Source organism: Stegostoma tigrinum, chromosome 22 (assembly GCF_030684315.1).
Source record: "Stegostoma tigrinum isolate sSteTig4 chromosome 22, sSteTig4.hap1, whole genome shotgun sequence".
In the NCBI taxonomy this organism is placed as follows: domain Eukaryota; kingdom Metazoa; phylum Chordata; class Chondrichthyes; order Orectolobiformes; family Stegostomatidae; genus Stegostoma; species Stegostoma tigrinum.
The window spans coordinates 4,515,904-4,531,561 of NC_081375.1; the positions used below are offsets into that span (position 1 = coordinate 4,515,904).

General features: G+C 44.7%; 1 protein-coding gene across 4 annotated transcripts in view; it reads right to left on the reverse strand.

The window, feature by feature from the left end:
* Window positions 1–15,658, reverse strand: part of stxbp4 (syntaxin binding protein 4) — a 192,159-nt gene that overhangs the window by 39,380 nt on the left and 137,121 nt on the right. For 3 of the 4 annotated variants that reach the window (XM_059653591.1, XM_059653589.1, XM_059653590.1), the window contains 4 exons: window positions 9,433–9,609; window positions 7,975–8,091; window positions 7,462–7,511; window positions 710–858 (listed from right to left, as the gene is read on the reverse strand). In XM_059653591.1, coding sequence (XP_059509574.1) covers window positions 710–858; window positions 7,462–7,511; window positions 7,975–8,091; window positions 9,433–9,609 — 493 coding nt within the window. The remainder of the gene's footprint in view (window positions 1–709; window positions 859–7,461; window positions 7,512–7,974; window positions 8,092–9,432; window positions 9,610–15,658) is intronic. The other variant, XM_059653592.1, reaches the window with a different exon arrangement.

Genomic DNA, 15,658 nt, shown 5'->3' on the forward strand with positions numbered 1-15,658 from the left:
CATTAATATTCCTGTGTGTGAACAAGCCCAGAGGAATAGTTCTGATGGCTGCACTCAAAATGCATTTGATAGAATTCAGACAACATACAGCTGGGTGGAAAGGAAACTGTAGGAGGATGCAGAGGTGTTTCAGTGTGATTTAGAGAAGCTGAGTAGGCAATTGCATAGCAGATGAATTTCAAAATTGGGGATATATTTTTAAGATGAGAGCACGAAGATTTAAAAGTGATCTGAGGGGCAACTTTTTCACACAGAGGTTGGTTCATATGTGGAATGAACAGTCAAAGGAAGTGGTAGATGTAGGTACAGATACAACATTTATAAGACATCTATGCAGGTACATGAATAGGAGAGAATTAGAGGGATATGGGCCAAATGCGGGCAAGTTTAGTTCGGGAAACATGGTTGGTGCAAATAAGCTGGGCCGAAGGGTCTGTTTCCATGCTATATGTCAACCCCTTTTCTAATTCTATACCTAAACTAGACCAGCTTTCTCTTTTTAAAAGAGGAGACAGCCAGCCTGTCAATCCTTCCCCGATGGATCTAATATTCTTATAAATAGGTATAACAGAAATAAAGTAATATATTAGCGACCATCTGACAATATGACCCCTAGTTTTAGATTCCTGTATTTAAGTCTAACTGAATCTAGTAATCATGTGAAAGTATCTGAGTTGGAGTAGAAGTAGTTCACCAGCTAATGACTTACAGTCTGCTTCAATGATGGTACGGACAGATTTGGCCAGTTCTCTGGCATCAGTTGAAAGCGACGCCAGAGTTCTGGGTCCATTACGACCAACTCGGTCAAGGAGGTTTTGAGACGAAGGTGGTCCCGAAAATCTTCGGACTCCAATCCCACTGAACAGGAAGAAGTAAAAGAAAAGAAATCAGCATTAATTTCTCTATCATAATTCACTTCTTGCAACTACTCCCACCTTACCCATTCCCTACCAAAAGGTAAACTAGTCTGGGGTTTATGGGTTCAAGATAAAACATACAGCAGAATGAAACAAGACTTTTCAACATGATACTGGATACGGGAAATCTGAAATGAATTTAGAAAATGCAGGAATCACTCAAATCTGTGAAGACAGAGCGAGTTAGTATTTCAGGTCAAGGACCATTCATCAGAACTGGAGAGTGTTAGATATTTCAGTGTTTGAAGTGACTAAGGAGGCCAGGGAAGGAATGACTGGGAGTATCTATGATAGGATGGAGGGCGAATGCGCAGGGGCAGGGACAGGAATGACAGGCTTAATGCTGCTCTTGGTCCAGGTCCCTGTCACCTAGTTGCCCCAAATTCCTAGGAGCAGTTATTGGGGTCCCATGCACTCTCCTGTCTCCTCCGGAGAGCAGGCGTGAGAAAATGGAAAAAAAAATGGAACAAGGCAAAAGTCATTAGCCTGAAAACTTTATGTTACTCCTCTCCCATTAAATATGAATTCAGGATTGTAATGCTGATGTCTAAAGGCTGAGATTAATCATGAATGAAGGAAGGTGAACTACCAAACAAATAAATGTTAGGTGGTGAGAGATAATGGGAACTGCAGATGCTGGAGAATCCAAGATAATAAAGTGTGAAGCTGGATGAACACAGCAGGCCAAGCAGCATCACAGGAGCACAAAAGCTGATGTTTCGGGCCTAGACCCTTCATCAGAAAAGGGGGATGGGGAGAGGGTTCTGGAATAAATAGGGAGAGAGGGGGATGCGGACCGAAGATGGAGAGAAAAGAAGATAGGGGAGAGGAGAATATAGGTGGGGAGGTAGGGGGGGGCTAGGTCAGTCCAGGGAAGACGGACAGGTCAAGGAGGCGGGATGAGGTGGTAGGTAGGAAATGGAGGTGCAGTTTGGGGTGGGAGGAAGGGATGGGTGAGAGGAAGAACAGGTTAGGGAGGCAGAGACAGGCTGGGCTGGTTTTGGGATGCAGTGGGGGGAGGGGACGAGCTGGGCTGGTTTAGGGATGCGGTGGGGGAAGGGGAGATTTTGAAGCTGGTGAAGTCCACATTGATACCATTGGGCTGCAGGGTTCCCAAGCGGAATATGAGTTGCTGTTCCTGCAACCTTCGGGTGGCATCATTGTGGCACTGCAGGAGGCCCATGATGGACATATCATCTAAAGAATGGGAGGGGGAGTGGAAATGGTTTGCAACTGGGAGGTGCAGTTGTTTATTGCGAACCGAGCAAAGGTGTTCTGCAAAGCGGTCCCCAAGCCTCCGCTTGGTTTCCCCAATGTAGAGGAAGCCACACTGGGTACAATGGATATAGTATACCACATTGGCAGATGTGCAGGTGAAACTGTGCTTAATATGGAAAGTCATCCTGGGGCCTGGCATGGGGGTGAGGGAGGAGGTGTGGGGGCAGGTGTAGCATTTCCAGTGGTTGCAGGGGAAGGTGCCGGGTGTGGTGGGGTTGGAGGGCAGTGTGGAGCGAACAAGGGAGTCACGGAGAGAGTGGTCTCTCCGGAAGGCAGACAAGGGTGGGGATGGAAAAATGTCTTGGGTGGTGGGGTCGGATTGTAGATGGCGGAAGTGTCGGAGGATGATATGTTGTATCCGGAGGTTGGTGGGGTGGTGTGTGAGAACGAGGGGGATCCTCTTTGGGCGGTTGTGGCAGGGGCGGGGTGTGAGGGATGTGTTGCGGGAAATGCGGGAGATGCGGTGAAGGGCGTTCTCGAACACTGTGGGGAGCAAGTTGCGGTCCTTGAAGAACTTGGACATCTGGGATGTGCGGGAGTGGAATGCCTCATCCTGGGAGCAGATGTGGCGGAGTCGGAGGATTTGGGAATAGGGGATGGAATTTTTGCAGGAGGGTGGGTGGGAGGAGGTGTATTCTAGGTAGCTGTGGGAGTCGGTGGGCTTGAAATGGACATTAGTTACAAGCTGGTTGCCTGAGATGGAGACTGAGAGGTCCAGGAAGGTGAGGGATGTGTTGGAGTAGGCCCAGGTGAACTTGAGGTTGGGGTGGAAGGTGTTGGTGAAGTGGATGAACTGTTCGAGCTCCTCTGTCTCTGCCTCCCTAACCTGCTCCTCTCACCCATCCCTTCCTCCCACCCCAAGCCACACCTCCATTTCCTACCTACTAACCTCATCCCACCTCCTTGACCTGTCCATCTTCCCTGGACTGACCTATCCCCTCCCTACCTCCCCACCTATACTCTCCTCTCCACCTATCTTCTTTTCTCTCCATCTTCGGTCCGCCTCCCCCTCTCTCCCTATTTATTCCAGAACCCTCACCCCATCCCCCTCTCTGATGAAGAGTTTAGGCCCGAAATGTCAGCTTTTGTGCTCCTGAGAAGCTGCTTGGCCTGCTGTGTTCATCCAGCTTCACACTTTATTATCTTAAACGTTAGGTGGTTCCGTTTTATGTAGATTTTCATCATGTACTGTGCATTTTTTTCCACCATAGATCTTATTTTGGAATAAGTGAGCACTCTAGCAAGTGGAGTTTATGTTCAATATTTTTTAGAATATGTTTCACCCCCTCTGGAAACCATTTTGAAAAAAGGTGTTCGAGATGCTTCACCTAAGAGTAATTAAATTAAATGTGGTGCTCAGTCACTGGGGACATAGTGGGTGAGGTGATAAAATGCTGATTTAACGAGGCAGATTTAATCGTGCATCTCAATGGAGATGAGTGAGATGCAGAGACAGAGAGTTTGAGGGAGGGAATTTGAGCCATTAAGGCCCGCCAGCTTGCGTGAAGACTGCTAAAAGTGGTACAATGAAAATCAGAGATATGCCAGATCTGGTAGGGTGCAGAGACCTGGGAAACTTGCAACATCTATTTGGCTCATCCCCAGGAAAGGATACACATGGCCTAAGGCGGAGTGAAATTAAGGCTCACTGGACTGGCACCTGGGATAATAGGATTGTTTCATGACAAAAGATTAAGTAGACTGCCTTTAGTGCCTGAAGTTTAGAAGTAAAGTATAAAATTCTTAACTTGGCAGGGCAAATAGCAAAGATATGATTCCATTAGAGAGACAGCAGAAGAGTTTTACCAGGATATTGGAGATAATGGGAACTGCAGATGCTGGAGAATTCCAAGATAATGAAACGTGAGGCTGGATGAACACAGCAGGCCAAGCAGCATCTCAGGAGCACAAAAGCTGACGTTTCGGGCCTAGACCCTTCATCAGAGCACTCTCACTGATGAAGGGTCTAGGCCCGAAACGTCAGCTTTTGTGCTCCTGAGATGCTGCTTGGCCTGCTGTGTTCATCCAGCCTCACATTTTATTACCAGGATATTGCCTTGGCTGGAGGGTCTGACCTGGAAGGAAAGATCAAATAGGCTGGGTTTGTTTTCTTTGCAGCAGTGAAGGTAAAGAGGAGACCTGATGAGGGTGTTTAAGTTGATGGAGTATGAGGAGCATAGATAAGAAGGCACTTATTCCTTTAGTAGAAAGGTCAATAACTAGGGCACAGATTTAAGTTAAGAAGTCTAAGAGGAGAGTTGAGAACAGCTATTTTTCACTCAGAGGGTGGTGGGAGTTTGGATCTCATTGCCTGAAAGGGTGGTTGAATCAGAAACTCTTGTAACATTTAAGCTGTCTTTAGCCATTCATTTGTGTTGGCATGCACTTCAGAGTTTTGAACAAAAGGTCTCCCTTCTGTGTTGAAAACGTCTATAAAGATGCTGACAAAATTCCAAAACTTGAATCAGAGTCTCTGGATAGGGGCTGTCTATATAGGATTGAGATGAGGAGAAATTTTTTTTACTCAAAGAGTTGTGAATCCTTGGAATTCTCTACTCCCCTGGGAGTACTGAACTGCATTGTCCGACATGCCATTTTTAGACGAGATGATGACCAAAGTTTTGCCCTCCCTCTCAAGTGAACATAAAAAATCCTATTTTTACAATGCACAGAAGCCATCCCTGGAATCTTGGAACCAATATTTCACCCTGAAATAACATTGTTTAAAATAATTATCTTACCATTATTGCACGGCTGTTTGTGGGAACCTGCAGGGTACAAATTGGCTTCCATGTTCTCTCACTACCATAGTGACTAAACATCAAAAAAAATTCATTGGCTTGAAAGCACAATAGGGGAACTTAAGTTGAGACAGGAACAGTAAATAAAAGTCAACTCAATCATTGAATTTTTTCATATTTTCCTGCTGTGCTAACGAGGGGCTAGGAAGCAGCATCTGCTCGCAATACCTGGCCACCTATTTATTTCTTCCCTGTCAATTCCCACCCCACTATCTCCTCTTCAGAAGGGTGCTGGCTTTTGTTGGGAGTTAATTCTGTTCAGGGGTTAGTAAGCTCTGGTGATGTGGACTGACTGAAGCTGACCTGGCACTGGTTGGAGGCCAAATCTGTAACTTGGAAATAACTCTGCCATGGACACCCTCACATCACACAGTAACTATATGCTGGCAACTAGCAATGCAGAGGGTCACCAGTCTCTGCTCCTGGATGGAATTCAAAACCTGAATTTTCCACACCACTCCAAATACATATTCCAGTCAAGGACAACAGCTGCCTAGGAAAGCAGAAGGTAGGGCTCTGCTCAAACAGGTAAGAATGTCATCAGACTGACTTTCCAATGAATAGTTGTTAGATAAAGTTCAGGTGCAGGAATCCCATCCTAACCTTCTCTCCCTATCTCATGGACACAGACTAAGAAACGTCATTGTGTTAGCATAGACCCATACTTGAAACTGAGGTTCGGATCTGTACAGTTCAGTTAATGAGCTGTTTTTTCCAACTGAATTATTGAAGAAATTACTTGATACAAGAAGCAGCGAGAAGGCCTCTGGGTATTACAAGTCCAAGTTGGCAGGTAAAATTTCACTGAAAGGAAATCCAGTAAATGAAGAGGTGTCCATGAAACAAACAAATGGCTTGCATTTTCATAGTCATTCATAATCTCATGAAGACCCAAAATGTTCTACACTTAGCAAAGTGCTTTTGAAGTGTGCTCACTGTTGAAATGTAGTAAAACCAGCAGGCAATTTGTGCACAGAAAACTGACATAAACAAGGACAAGTAAGACATTTTGCTGAAGCTTTTCATCCGATACTCATCAGGGCAATCCACCAGAACTATCAACTCAAGGAAAAACCAGCGTTTATACTACATGGCAGGGGGATGCAGATTGGTTAGCAAGTGGACTCTGATGAGTAAAGGTGTTGCCATAGAGAATGCACCAATTTGTGATAATTGACAGTTAACTGCCCTGATACATTTACATTTTAAACCAGGCAGGTTGACTGTGTTCAGTCAGGGCACTGCCCTGACAAATGAAGCAAAGAATGGCTGTCATCTGTTTTGTTGAGTTGAAACAGGTTCTTCAAGTTGAGAACTCATTAGTCCCAAAACATTAAAAAACCAACAGAACTGCAGGTACCAGAAATCAGAAACAAAAACAGAAATTGGTGGAAAATCTCAGCAGGACTGGCAGCAGCTGTGGAGAGAAATCACAGTCAATGTCCAGTGACTGTTCTTCAGAACCTGTTCTGATTTCTCTCCACAGATGCTGCCAAACCTTCCACAACATTATCTCTGTTTCTTTGCCGCTGATGTTGTAGGACCTGTAGTGTTTCTCCTATACTTTCTGCTTTTATATTGATCAACTTTAATTGGTGCTCTGCTAGTTCCTGAATTGGTATTCTTGTGTATTGTCCTAATCAGTGCCTTTATTTTCCAGCAGTACCCAAATCCGTACTCAAGATATTCTGCTTCAGTGATGTAATTTGAGAGATAAATTTTGGGGAGAACTCCCCTTGCGCTTGTTCTGGTGCTCGTTTACATTCATCTAATAGGCAGATAGGGATTTGATTTAAGGCTGCATCTTAAAGATGGCACCTCCAACTGTGCAGCACTCTCTCAGCACCGTTCCGGAGTGTTGGGCTGTGCTGTGTGGTCAAATCTCTGGATGGGAGCTTGAACTCAAACCTTAAGAGTCATAGGCGAGAGTGATGACTTGACTGACACACAATCACATCATTAATACAAAGTACCTGATATTCCCAAATAGTTTTAGTTTAAACTTAGAAGAAAATCATGAAGTCCTTTTGCTGCGAAAGGTTCTGGTTTTATCAACTGTCTTGTTATTTTTATCTGGAAACACTAAGATGGTTTTGTGCTGTGTGATATTAGTAACAGGCACATTAATGAAATTTGAATGAGATTTCTCTGCCTGAGATTTCTATAAAATTGCTAATGCAAACTGTACCATTTCAGCCCACATCTCTCACAGTTCCTTCTAGGCAAATTCTCAAATTGGCAGCTGCATCTAACAAGAAAGCAGACTGGAAGCTCGAATGAGCTGGAAGCACACTTTAACTAAATACTACTCACCTATGTTGCTTCCTCCTGATTCCTTACTTGACCAAATCTGGGTTTTCACTCATTCCTCCAACTGAAGACTACAGGGTTTGATCATCAAATTGCTAGTCACATTCCTGTTTCAGTACACGGGTATTTCTAGTCATATTATTGTGTTTACATACCTAACATTAGTTAGAGCAGCTGGAGACTCAGCAAGAGCTTCATGCACCACCTGGAGATAAATAGAGAAACATATTCTAATCAGCACCAGGTTGGTACTACATTATACTAGAACAGGGCGATGTCACATTCAGTCGCACAGCATGTACAACACTGAACCATTCGGCCTAGCTGGTCCTTACTAGTGTTCACGGTCCACAAAAGTTTACTCCAAACCCTATTCTATCTCATTTTTCCTGCACCGGATGATTTAATGAGTAAAGATCCAAGTCACTGCGGAACTAGACTATGAAGGGCCAGTGAAAGGAGGCAGAGACCAGTGAAGGAGCCAGAGAGGGGCAGAGACGGGGGCTGAAGAGGTCTGTAATTGAGAGTATCCCTGCTCTGTAACTGCGGATATCCCAGTCTGTAATTGAGAATATTCCTGGCCTGCAACTGGGAGTATCCCAATCTGTAACTGAGACAATCTCTGGACTGTAATTGAGGATATCCCCAGTCTGGTAAATGTGCTGTACCTCCACAAACTGCAGCAATTTTTCAGTAGACGCTTCAAAGGTTTTCTTCGCAATCTCTGATTTCCGTAACTGACAGTCGAGAACAGCAATTCGCTTTCTTAAATCCTGGGTGTCATCCTGCAGGAAAGGCACCTGTTAAAATACCTTGTCTTGAAACTTTATCTTGGTCCTTTAACCTGATGTTGGAAATCACCGCCCCTGGAGGCTCTAGCCCACTGCTGGGTTGTGGATCTAATAACCCACAAAATAATCATTTTTCAAATTGAGATCCAGGCAGTGAGGGTTGGTGTCTCAGACAAGGAGGATGATGTGGGGTGTGTGTGTGTGAGGGTGGGGTGGAAGATGATGGGATTTGAGGTCAATTAAATCCATTCAGATTCTCTTCCCAACAATGGCCTCTCTCTTCTGTCTCTCTAACCCAGCAACATCGTTTTGTCCTTTGTATAATCTTTTCATTGTCACAATGGAACAACAAACTATAAGTGGTGCTCACTCTTTGTATTTGTCTATCCTGCCATCGGACTCTGATCATTTCACCAGATTGCAATTGTGATGTTCGTCCAACCTCCCCAGGAACAAATCTCAAACAGAGCAATGGATTGCATAATCAAGCCTGGAGGTTCATGTCACAAATTTACTGCACTTCTTGGTATTTCAGGGGCACAGTGTCTAGTGCCAGGCTGGAAGCACACCCAGCCCCTTTCACCAAGTTAGAGTCTGTGCTGAGAGACAGTGAATGGTATTGGCATAGGGCTGAGTGCTTTTCTCAAAAAGGTCTGAAAATGTGCATGTCAGTAATAATTGATGTCTGAAACCCCTTCTAGTTCACTAATATCATTGAGGGAAGGAGTCCTGTCATCTTGACTTGGTCTGGAGAGTTTCAGTCTTGGCCTCCCGTCTCACATTATCTTCTGAAAAGCCAAATGAGCAATTCAACTGCTAACACCTGGACTTCAGCAGTTTAAAAACATTGCTTCAACACTCCTGCATTCTCAGGGTTAAACATGCAATAAATATGGATCTTGTCGCAGACTCCCGCAGAGGAATAAATAAAATAAAATAATTTAGATTTCATGATTTACAGAGAGCATGGATTTAAAACTACCACATTTGAATGGAAAGGCCCCTTGCTCCACATCAGAGCAGCTCACAATGGCTTGGGCACTTCTTTAAATGAGAGAAAGAAAACACAACAAGCCCCGTTGGTGGTTGTTTGGAAAACTGAATTGGGAGTGAATCATTTAGACTACTGTACAGCTCTCTTGCCCTTGTGTTCACAGCTCACTCAAGTGATAGCGCCGTCACATTGAGTCTCTTGCTTGAATTCCTCTTGATAGCTGTGTAATACGCTGACAGGCTCTGACCTACTTTGCTGCAATGGGTAAAAAATGAACATATACAGAACACAGCACGATGATCATGGTGTTGCTACGGTAATGAAGGGTGACTCTGCCTTGCCTTGGTCTGCCCTTGTCGATCTGCCAGTTGAGCTTTGAGCTCTGTAATCTCAGCCTCCAGAAGCTGGACCACCTCCTCATAGTCCATCTCCATGCCCTGTGCCTGCTGATGTGCTGCTTCAGCGAGCTGGATTCGATTCCGCAGAGTACGGCACTCCTCAACTACACTCTTAGCTTCCTGTGAGAAAGGATCAGAAAGGATGGGCAAAAATTGACAGAGTTGGTGGCATTTGAAATGGAATAGGCACATTGACTCTCACACACAAACAGACATTAATTGACAACATAGACGTGACTGACGCACACACACACACAAAGACAAAAATACACAAGAACAGGGACAGAGTGACACACATTGCTGATGCTGACTGACACACTAACAGGCAATGGCATGTATGTCACACACAGACATTAATAATGCACAACCATACAGGCACTGACCAATGTGAAAACACACATTGGCACTGACAGATACACAACCTAACATGACTGACAAAATTAACGCATAGATACAGATAAGAAATAACTGAATGTCAAATGCACACAAAGCAACTGATTCACGCAGACAAAGCCCTTGCCAGAAACATAAAAACAAATAAGTGTTGAATAAGAAATGACCTGCTGACTGACGCACATGCTCACATGACTGATACACTAACTGACATTAGTGAAACACAAATAAACGCAGGCCTCTTACCATCAGATACTGGCATAATTGACACACAAGCATGCAGACACTCTCGCTCTCATCCACACAAAGGCATGACCCATTTACACACACACATGCATACTGCCATTGGCCAACAGACACACACAGATGTACATTCAGTTTGTAATTCAGAACTCTAGCATCTGTAGTATTTTGCTTTTACTTGTTCTATCCTTCCTTAGATATGTAGACCAGGAGTCAACCAACCTGCAAAATCTCAGTTTTAAAGTCCAACCTTTTGCCATAAAAGTGGGCAGATACTTGTTTGCTGCATCTGCATTTCAACTTTCTGCATTTTATATGCAGGGACTTCAAAATCTGTCTAATGGTCAATCTGTTTTCGGAAGGATTTGTGTTTTTGGAAGGATTTGTGTTTTTGGAAGGATTTGACGGTCAATAGTCAGTGATAAGAGGGTGTGTCAATGATTGAGGCAGCCATAGGGATCCAGGAGGTAGTGCTGAAGGAGCATCAGGCCTTGAGCTTGTCCAATAGGTTTGAGATTCTTGCTCCCTGTGTGGGCAAGAATGGGGACTGTAGGGAGGATGAACAAACTGACCATAGCATCATGGAATAGGGAACCATTCAAGACAGGGGAGAAAAAAGAAATGTAGTTGTAATCGGGGATAATATAGTCAGGGGAATGGACACTCCTCTGTGGCCAGGATTGAAAATTCTGAAGGGTGTGTTGCCTGCTTGCGGCCTGGGTTCAGAATATCCCATCTGGGCTGCAGAGAAACCTATAGTGGGAGCAGAAAGATAAAGTCATGGCCCACATATGTACCAATGATATAGGCAGAAAGAGGAAAGAGGTTCTGCTGACAGAGTGTGAACAACTGGGAGTTAAATTAAAAAAAAGCAAACCAAAAGGGTAATAATCTTTGGATTATGACCTAAGCCAAGAGCAAATTGGCACAGGGCCAACAAGATTAAAGAAGTAAACACATGGCTCAAATATTGGTGGGAAAAAAGAAATTCAGGGACATTGGCACTGGTACTGGGGAAGGAGGGTGTTATTCAGATGGGATGGCCACACCTGAATCATGCTGGGACCAGAGTCCTGGCAAATTGCATAACTAGGACTGTGGATAGGACTTTAAATTAAATAATTATGGGGGGGTGCTGGGTTTAGTTGCCTGGAAAATTTTGGAACAAGTTAAAGTCAATGGGGGCTGCTCGGCAGAGGTTAATAAAACTTTCCAGAACAAGAAATAGGACAGAGTATGGAAAGCATTAGAAATCTAATCTCATGCACAGCAAATAAGGGGACAATGATGAGAAGGTGAGCAGTCAATGCAGGACTGAGGATGCTGTATCTAAATGCATGCAGTTTCTGAAACAAGGTGAATGAGCTTTTGGCACAGGTTGAGTTTGCAGGTGCGATGTTGTAGGTATCACAGAGACGTGGCTGCAAGAGGATCAGGGCTGGGGCTTAAATATCCAATTTACCGAGAGGCCAAGCTATTGGACAGAGGGAGTGGGGTTGCCATGTTACTAAGAAATGAAATTAAATCAATAGCAAGAAGTGAAATAGAGTCACCAGGCGCGAAATCTGTGTGGGTAGAGTTGAGGAACCACAAATGAAAAAAGACCCTGATTGCAGTAGTGTATAGGTTCCCTAGCAGTAGTCAGGATATGAGGAAGAAAATAAATCAGAAAGATAGAAAAGGCATGTAGGAAAGGGACTATTACAATAACCATGGGGGACTTCAAAATGCAGGTGGACTGGGAAAGTCAGGTGGGAGCAGAACTCAATAAACCGAAATTTGTGGAATGTCTATGAGATTTGTTTTTGCAGCAGCTTGTGGTATAGCTCACTAGAGAGGAGGCAATTCTGGGTCTGGTGATGTGTAATGAGGCAGGCTTTATTAGGGAGCTTAAGATGAAGGAATTCCTAGGGAGCAGTGACCATAAGATGATGGAATTCACCCTGCGGTTTGAGAGGGAGACCCTGGAATCAGTTGTAATGTTATTACAGCTGAGTAAGGGTAACCACAAAGACATGAGGGAGGAGCTGGCCAGAGGGGAGGTTGATTGGAAGGGAGAGGCCTAGAAGGGAAGACAGTGGGGCAGCAATGGCAGGAGTTTCAGGTGGTAATTCAGAAGGCACAGCAAAAATTCATCCCAAGAAAGAAGATCATATGAAAGGGAGGGCAATGTAACCATGGCTGACAAGAGAAGTCAGGGACAGCATAAAAGTAAGTGAAAAAGCATCCAATGTGGTGAAGATTAGTGGGAAGCCAGAGGATTGGGAAGCCTTTAAAAACCAGCAGAGGATAACTGAAAAAGAAATAAGGCGGAGAAAAGGAAATATGAGGGTCAGCTAGCTAGTAATATAAAAGAAAATTTGAAGAGTTTGTTTTTGTTACATAAAGGCAAGAGAGAAATGCAAGAGGCAGACATTGGATCGCTGAAAATGAAGCTGGAGGAATAGCAACTTCAAAGAAATGGCAGAGGAACTGAATTGGAACTTGGCAGCAGTTTTCACAGTGGAAGACACAAGCAGTATTCCAGAACTTCGAGAGAGTAAGGAAGCAGAGGTGAGTGAAGAAGGCACTGGGGAAGCTGAAAGGGTCTAAAGGTGGATAAACCACCTGGACCAGATGGACTACACCCCAGAGCTCTGAAGGAGATAGCTGAGGAGAGTGTGGAGGCATTGATGGTGATCTTTCAGGAATCACTGGAGACAGAGAGAGTCCCAGAGGACTGGAACATGGCTAATGTAAAATTGCTGTTTAACATGGGAGGGAGGCAGAAGACCGGAAACTTTGAATGATTAGCCTGACCTTGGTCATTGGAAACATTTACACTCTGTTATTAAGGATGAGATTGTTGAGTATTTGGAAATGCATGGCAAAAAAGGCTGAGTCAGTGTGACTTGATTAAGAGGAGGTCATGCCTGACAAATCTGTTAGAGCTCTTTGAGGAGGTAACGAGCAATTTAGTCAAAGGAGAGCTAGTGGACATGATCTATTTGGATTTTGAGAAGGCCTTTGATAAGATGCCACACAGGAGGCTATGAAATAAGATCAGAGCCCATGGTGTTAGGGGCAATGTACTGGTATGGATAGAGGATTGGCTGCCAGGCTGAAGGCAGAGTGTAGGGACAAAGGGATCTTTTTCAGGATGGCAACCAGTGACTCGTGGAATTCCACAACTATTGTTCAGACCACATCTATTCACATCATACATTAACAATCTGGACAAAGGAATGGAGGGCATTGTTGCTAAGTTTGCAGATGACACAAAGATAGGTGGAAGGACAGGTAGTGTCGAGGAAGCAGGGAGGCTGCAGAAGGACTTGAATCGGCTAGGAGAGTGGGCAAAAAATGGCAAATGGAATACAATGTGGGAAAGTATGAGGTCATGCACTTTGGTAGGAAGAATAGAGGTGTAGACTATTTTCTAAATGGGAAAATGCTTTAGAAATCTTGGGGACTTGGGAATCTTAATTCAGGATTCCCTTAAGGTTAACATGCAAATTCAGACGGTAATTAGGAAGGCAAATGCAATGTTAGCATTCATTTCAAGAGGGCTAGAATACAAAGCAGAGATGTTTTTCTGAGGCTGTGTAAGGGTCTGGTCAGACTGCATTTGGGATACTGTGAACAATTTTGGGCCCTGTATCAAAGAAAGGATGTGCTATCTTTGGAAGGGGTTCAGAGGAGGCTTACAAGAACAATCCTGGGGATGAATGGCTTGTCAAATGAGGAGCGATTGGGGACTCTAGGTCTGTGCTTGGATTTAGAAAGATGAGGCGGGGATCTCATTGAAACTTACAGTATACTAAGGGGCTTGGATAGACTGGATGTGGAGAAGATGGTCCCAGTAATAAGAGAGACTAGGACCCAATGCCACAGCCTCAGGATGAATATACCAGCCATTAGAACTGAAATAAGAGCAATTTCCTCAGCCAGAGTGTTGTTAATCTGTGGAACTCATTGCCACAAATGTCTGTGGATCGCAGTCAATAAGCGTATTTAAGACAGAAATAGATAGATTCATGATTGATAAGGAGATCAAAGGTTACAGGGAGGAGGCAGGAGAACGATATCATCCATGATTGAACGGTAGAGAAGACTCAATGGGCAGAATGGCCTTGTTTTGCTCCACATCTTATGGTTTTATGATCACAAGAAGTTAACATCACAGTTAGCATCAGTGTGTGCGCGTGTCTGTGTGTGTTTGTGTGTGCAGAAAATATGAACACATACAGAGGATTAGTGAAAGGACAGATAACACAGAATAGGAACAAATGATACATTATCAGGCTGACAGGCTGTGATGAGGAGATTGATGCAAGGTGCAAAGCTGAAGGCTTCAGCTTTTTACAGTATTTATTAATGGCTCAGATGATGGGGTCAAATGTAATGTATTCAAATTGGGTGTAGAAATGCCAGATAAAAATCTAAGCTGTGAGGAGAATACAAGCAATTTACGAAGGCAGACAGATTGGTGAAACGATTGGGCTACAAGTTGGTAGATAGGGCATAATGTGTTGAATGTGAGGGTATTGACATTGATAGGAAGATGGAAAAACTCAATATCTTTTTTAAATGGAAAGAACTGATAAACATCGGTGTTCAGAGGGATTGGAGCATCATTGTAAATTAAGAACTATAAGAAGTTAACATGTGGTTGCAGTAAGAAGTTTGGAAAGCAAACAGTATGACAGGATAATAAAATGTGAGGCTGGATGAACACAGCAGGCCAAGCAGCATCTCAGGAGCACAAAAGCTGACGTTTCGGGCCTAGACCCTTCATCAGAGAGGGGGATGGGGTGAGGGTTCTGGAATAAATAGGGAGAGAGGGGGAGGCGGACCGAAGATGGAGAGTAAAGAAGATAGGTGGAGAGGGTGTAGGTGGGGAGGTAGGGAGGGGATAGGTCAGTCCAGGGAAGATGGACAGGTCAAGGAGGTGGGATGAGGTTAGTAGGTAGCTGGGGGTGCGGCTTGGGGTGGGAGGAAGGGATGGGTGAGAGGAAGAACCGGTTAGGGAGGCAGAGACAGGTTGGACTGGTTTTGGGATGCAGTGGGTGGGGGGGAAGAGCTGGGCTGGTTGTGTGGTGCAGTGGGGGGAGGGGATGCACTGGGCTGGTTTAGGGATGCAGTAAGGGAAGGGGAGATTTTGAAACTGGTGAATCCTTCCCAAAATCCACAAACCTGCCTGCCCTGGTCGACCCATCGTCTCAGCCTGCTCCTGCCCCACCGAACTCATCTCCACCTATCTGGACTCCATTTTCTCCCCTTTGGTCCAGGAACTCCCCACCTATGTCCGTGACACCACCCACGCCCTCCACCTCCTCCAGGACTTCCAATTCCCTGGCCCCCAACACCTCATATTCACCGTGGACGTCCAGTCCCTGTACACCTGCATTCCGCATGGAGATGGCCTCAAGGCCCTCCGCTTCTTCCTGTCCCGCAGGCCCGACCAGGCCCCCTCCACCGACACTCTCATCCGCCTAGCTGAACTCGTCCTCACACTCAACAACTTCTCTTTTGACTCCTCCCACTTCCTACA